The sequence below is a fragment of the Triticum dicoccoides genome, chromosome 5A, assembly GCF_002162155.2.
Source record: "Triticum dicoccoides isolate Atlit2015 ecotype Zavitan chromosome 5A, WEW_v2.0, whole genome shotgun sequence".
Classification (NCBI taxonomy): Eukaryota; Viridiplantae; Streptophyta; class Magnoliopsida; order Poales; family Poaceae; genus Triticum; species Triticum dicoccoides.
In genome coordinates, this window is record NC_041388.1 from 280,307,188 (window position 1) to 280,312,898 (window position 5,711).

The window sequence follows — 5,711 nt, forward strand, 5'->3', positions numbered from 1 at the left end:
ATCTCCAAAATTGCATTATGTGGAAGATGCTCTAACGGTGGAGCATCCTCGAGAGACCGTGCCCTGACGTGAGATGTGTGTGCTCCCTCTGTCGGACCCTATTGGAGTTCATCGCGGTCTGTCTCCGTCGTGACCACGTCGTCACCGTCGTCATCCCGGACCCATCCCTCGCCGTCCACCACCCAACTCTCTCTGGTGATTCCCTTCCTCCTCCCCGTCCGGTCCACCACCACCCCTCTCGACGCCCACCTCCACGCACACCGCCGGAGTCCACCAATCATGGCCCATGTCGCATGCCGATTCAGCAGGACTTAGATGGAAACAAGCCCACCTCTGGCTCCACCCCTGGTGCACCTTGGACCTTGCTGCTAGCACCGCCTAGTGCAACCTATCTCTCCCCCAGCTCTCCGCTCCCGTGTTCTCTCCCCATCTATTCCTCACCCACCTCTCAAAAGAAAATCTATTCCTCACCTGTGCTCCCTCTTCCAGGAGCTCTGTGTCCTCGGGAAAATATCAGGTGCTACCCACACTTAGGTGATACCATGATATGGGCTTCTGGGCCGTTGGATCTCAGATCCGACGGCTCCCGGAAGTCTATTGTACCTAGGCGAAATTTTGAGACTCCCGGATGACTTTTTTGCAAAATGCTCAAGAACTTCGGGGAGCCGTCGGATCTAAGATCCAACGGTTTCCAGAAGCCCGTATCATGGTATCACCTAACACATGGTATCACCTGATATATTCCCCTGTGTCCTCCGCCACCATGCCCGGCGCCGCACCTCCCTTCTCCCTTTCGTTGAACAGATCCGGCGACCGGCGCTGCACATCTCCTTCTCTGTGACAAAGCCCTCTCCATCTGAAATATCAATAAGCCCTCTCGTGTTAGGCCTTTTCTGCTCTCCTTTTCTTTGAGCATTAGGCCTTCTCTGCTCTTGTGACAAAGGCCTAGCACGAGCAACCCAATAAGCCCACCACTAAGAAGCCCAATACATGCAGCACACCCAACCCCGAATCCAAGCCCAATCTCTCTCCATCCAAAGAAATGGCAGTAGGGTTCGAGAGAGACGCTCCCTGACGATGGCGATGCTCCGGTACGCCGCCAGCCTCGCGCTCCGCTGGTCGGCATCTTCACCAGAGGCCGCGGTCTCGCGCTTCTTGGGCAGCGCTGGATACGGCAACCCCGCCGCTTGCCTCCCGCTCCTCCGACGGCCGGCAACTCCGCCTGCTGCTGCGACGGCGGCGGCCTCTCGCTTATTCAGCTACGGCAGCCAGCCTGGATCAGCGACACCAACTCTATGGTACGTGCTTTTACCTCAAATTGACTCTTTCATTCCGCATCAAGATCATACTCAGCTAACAGCCAGCTCGAATCAGATGCTTGACTGAAGAACTGAACTGCAATACGTACGTATTAGACTGGATTCATCGCCATTCGGATTTCCATATGAGTCGGGCTAGCTTACAAGGGAAACCAGTTCAGAACCTAAGCTAGGCTCTCTCCTCATTATAATTGCCCTAATTCTTAGGGAGCTTTACTTTGCTAGAGATCTGGTCGCGACCTACATTGGGGGGGGGGGGCAGAGCAATGGCAGTCGATCTGAAGGAATTTATTCCTTCTTCTGCTAATGTCAATTTTGATCTAGAAGAAACGGCCCTACTCTGCTTGATTTAGCCTCTTTCAATATTTCCTCACCTATGGAATTAATACCCTATTGATTTCTATTGTACTGTATCTTTTTGGGTCTCTCTGTTTAATTCATTAATCATTTTCAGCCTCCTTGAACGGTCTTTTGTTTGGTTAAGATTAGCAGTGACCTATAGCATATGGCCCATTAGCACATGACAACTACTTTATTTGTGCAAAGAATTGAAACAACACAGCTCCTGCATGTTTGTAGACATTTAGAGCAATGACAGAACAAGGCCGCCCAAACTAAAACAGTAGGCATTTGCGAACTGAAATTAATACGATCAATTAGGGTAATATGATGGAGATGTTTTGTAGGCCTATAGTGCAATCTTCATGCAATCCACTAATTACCTCTGTCTGGAATTTCTCGTTTCTGTTACACCTACATTGATTGTATTTAAACTTTCTCCGCAACAAAATGTTGTATGTTAAAACGAGTTCTGAAAGATAGGTAGAGCAATACTAGAAGTGTGTGTACAACATTTCCCAGATTTTTTTGTTACTTCACTGCAAGTCCATTCATATATCTTGTCGAAGGAGATGATATTGGAAGAAGGCTACAGATCTAGACGTTTGCTACTCCTTTTGTTGTAATTTATAATGTCGAGTTTGTTAATTGTTGTAGCTTGGCAAGCCTGTTGAGGAGACCAAGGAAGATGTGTCCCCGAGGACCCACAAGTCACCTGCCAAGATACGCATAATTCTGAAATCTTTCAATAACCAGAAGAACAATCTGAAGGATCTTGCGCCGTACATGCATAAGGTCGGGTTGCCTGAATCGCGGTCCTTATACACCGTGCTGCGATCACCTCATATTGATAAGAAATCCAGGGAGCAATTCTCAACGCATGTGAAGAAAGTGTTTGTGGAGAAAACAGTGGAGACGCATGAACTGGCCAAGAAGTTCTTCTGGTTGAAACGGCTTCGTATATTGGGGGCTCAGTACGGAGTCGTTATTAATTTCAAGACACGCTTGGGTAAAAAGATTGGCTGCAGCAAAGGTGGTGGCCTGCTTCGACATCCAAAACAGGGTTCAGGCATAGAATAAAAAGGAGGTAATAACAATATAACAAAATGTTTCTTGTGGGCAACTGAATTCCCCTTATTCAAAATAAACCATACTAGGATGGTCGCTGAGGGATTAATTGGTGTTCGCTTCCTGGCTGCTTTCTTGTCTTGTAGGTACTAGAGCTGCTTCAGGCCACATAGAAGCTACCCATCCAACTTGTGTGGGTCTTAATTTCTGGCCTTGGTTTGATCTAGCATATAAGTAGTACTGTTTATTCTATGTAATGTCATATGGAACTAAGGATGCATGTGACGTATCTGAGGATGTTGCTTTTTTGGTAACCAAAAAAAAAACTCCTGGGCAGTGTCCCGGCAGAACAAGGGCAGTGGGGCTCGCTTTTCTTTCTTGATCAATAGGCATTCGTGCGTGCCGCCTTCCTCCCTGCTCCAAGTAAATAGATAGAAGGCGTCTACCATCTGCCGGTTGCTGCAGAACACTAACCGACCGAGGGGAGATCCGATCGGCAATGGCGACGCCGATGCTGCGATCTGCCGTTGCTGGCCTCGCGCTCCGGCGATCGGCAAGCCTGAGGCTTCCTGCTCGCCCCGCGTCGGCCGTTTCCTTCGGCAGCAACACCGCCGCCGGCCGGGTACGTACGTCCCAAAATATTAGCTGCGCGCATGCATCACCTCGAATTCGCATTGGCTTATCAAGGAGAAGCAGGTGGTGAGATTAAGATGTAGGCGAACAATTACGCAAAAGACACGCTCGCGACTTCGCAGATCTCACAAGTTTACGTAATCTTATGCGCGTTTCTACTTTGCGGGGACAATAAATCTTCTGCGCCTTCATTGACTACATAATGGCGGCATCGAATTTAATTTGTCGGTGCCTGCTTGTACATGCAGTTCGAGAAGCGTCATGTCGACGAGAAGAACGACGAGTCAGATGCAGCACGGCGACGACGCAACCAAGAAAGGTTAGCAAAACTCATCGATTAACCTCCTATGGCTAATCTCATTAATCAAGTATACTAAAAAAAACTTGCCGGCATCTTGATTGATTGTTTCACTTGCTCGCGCGCTCCTCTCTCTCAGACATGGCATCTCTCGAGGCCACGCCGGTGATTCTGGTGATTCTGCTTGGATGATGATGATGTTGGACGACGACAGGCCTCCTTCCACCGGACCAGACTCTACTGCGGGCTCCTCCTCCACCTCCCGTGCGTCTGCGGCGGCAGAGTTGGACGTGTCCTCGCCGTCGTCGGGGGGCTTCTGGGGCGAGGAAAGCTCCTCGTCGTGGGGCTCGGGAGGAGGGGACTCAGGCTTCGGAGGAGGGGGCTGCTCGGGAGACTAGCCAGCTGTTGGACACTGGCAAGTTTTACTCCGTTTATTAATTCCTAGGACAAGGAGTATAAACCACGTTCAATTATTATTTACATGGGATTTCTTCGCGCAATATTTTATGAAAGAACCGAATGATTCCCCTCCTTGTGCTTAGATTTTAAACGGTCACTTAAAGAAGGGATCATTATGCGTGCATCGGTTTCTATGGAATCCTTGTTTTTGTTTTTGTCTCTTGGTCTGTTCCTTGTTTCTTACGAGCCTCGTGTAGATGAAAAGTTTCTTTAGGCTCTGCTATGGCATGTATTGCCGGACGCCCGAACCCAATGCTTTGTGTTTTTGCTGATGAGATCACGACATCTCCCACGTCGACCTGCAAATCGGTCACCCCATTCGTTCCTCGCCGATCAGAGGGAACCGGTCTGCGTGTAGTCGGCCATTCAAAGCAAGCCACATATGTCCAGTTGCTTTTAGATCGAAATTTAATAAAATTAAACAAATTTAATGCATATTTAAACAACTTAGACGATATACATTTGTGCTTGGATAATTTTTCATAAAACCGGATGGTTTTTGACATATTTAAACTATATCAGACTCTAAACCTAGCCTAATTGACTAACGGCGCCCGTTCCTCATGTCCGGCAGGCCATGAGCACTGGGAACTGAAGCTCCGTTTCTGCAGCCTGCAACGGCTAATCGGTCGATGATGATGAGCCCGCCAAGCTTGGCTTCAGCGGGAGCAGAAGAGCAGTGGCCTTTCTGGGATCTCAGCACTGGAGACCTCCCATGCTCTATTCTTTCTCGCTGCCGGCGGCACGTGTCGGCTTCATGGTCGTGGCGGCCGGGCGCGGCATGACGGAGCTGGGCGATAGGAGTCGACCAGCGCCTCCTACTCGGCCACATCCATGTCCTGCGCGATCATCATGCTGTTGGCAAGTTGCTCCTCCGCACGCCGGTGCTCGTCGAGGAGGCAGAGGTTGTACTATTGGTCGGCCTACGCCTGTCCGAACGCGGTTCCCGCTCAGCCAACATCATTTCGGTGTAGTGAGCACGGGCCTCACCCATGGTGATGCCGGCATGGACTGGCGAGGAGGGTGCCACCAACTCCTTGTTGGTCGCGCCCTTCATTGGGACATCCGCAATGTCGACCTCCGTCCGCCTGTCCACCGCAATTGCGGCGATCTCCGTCTTCTGCTCGGATGAGAGGCTGTCCCAAATGGCTTTGGAGCTCAAGAAGGCCATGGCAGGCATGGTGCGGAGAGGAGAAAGGAAGCTAAGGAGGATGGATGCAGCTATAGCCGGGGCTGGAGTTGGAGCTTAAATAACCGACGAATGGCAGGGCAAGCGAGGGTGGTTAAGGGTGGTGGCAGACGGACGGATGGCGCCGGAGTAGGTTCCTCGGCAACCGCACATGTTTAGTGTAGGGAGGCCAAACAATGAGTTGTCGTTCACGTGCATCGAGAAGCGGCACGGGCGGCGTTCTAGGTGAGTGCGCTGCTTTAATGCCGGAGCGCTAGTATGAGGTCGTGTTGCTCTGAGCCAATATGAATACGGCACTGGTGTTCTGAAGCGGCGTTGACTGTTTTAGTCGGGAATGTGCGCCGATGAGGGAGGGGTTTTGGGTGGGACAGGCGGTCAGAAGCGGGCGTTGCAGCGATATGGACAC

General features: G+C 50.6%; 1 protein-coding gene across 1 annotated transcript; it reads left to right on the forward strand.

The window, feature by feature from the left end:
- The first annotated feature begins 3,224 nt into the window (after window positions 1–3,224).
- Window positions 3,225–4,055, forward strand: LOC119299435 (C-type natriuretic peptide-like). The gene is made up of 3 exons (XM_037576667.1): window positions 3,225–3,348; window positions 3,608–3,678; window positions 3,797–4,055. Exons 1-3 carry the CDS (start codon window positions 3,226–3,228, stop codon window positions 4,053–4,055), a joined length of 453 nt encoding a protein of 150 aa, XP_037432564.1. The 5' UTR covers window position 3,225.
- The last annotated feature ends 1,656 nt before the right edge of the window (window positions 4,056–5,711 follow it).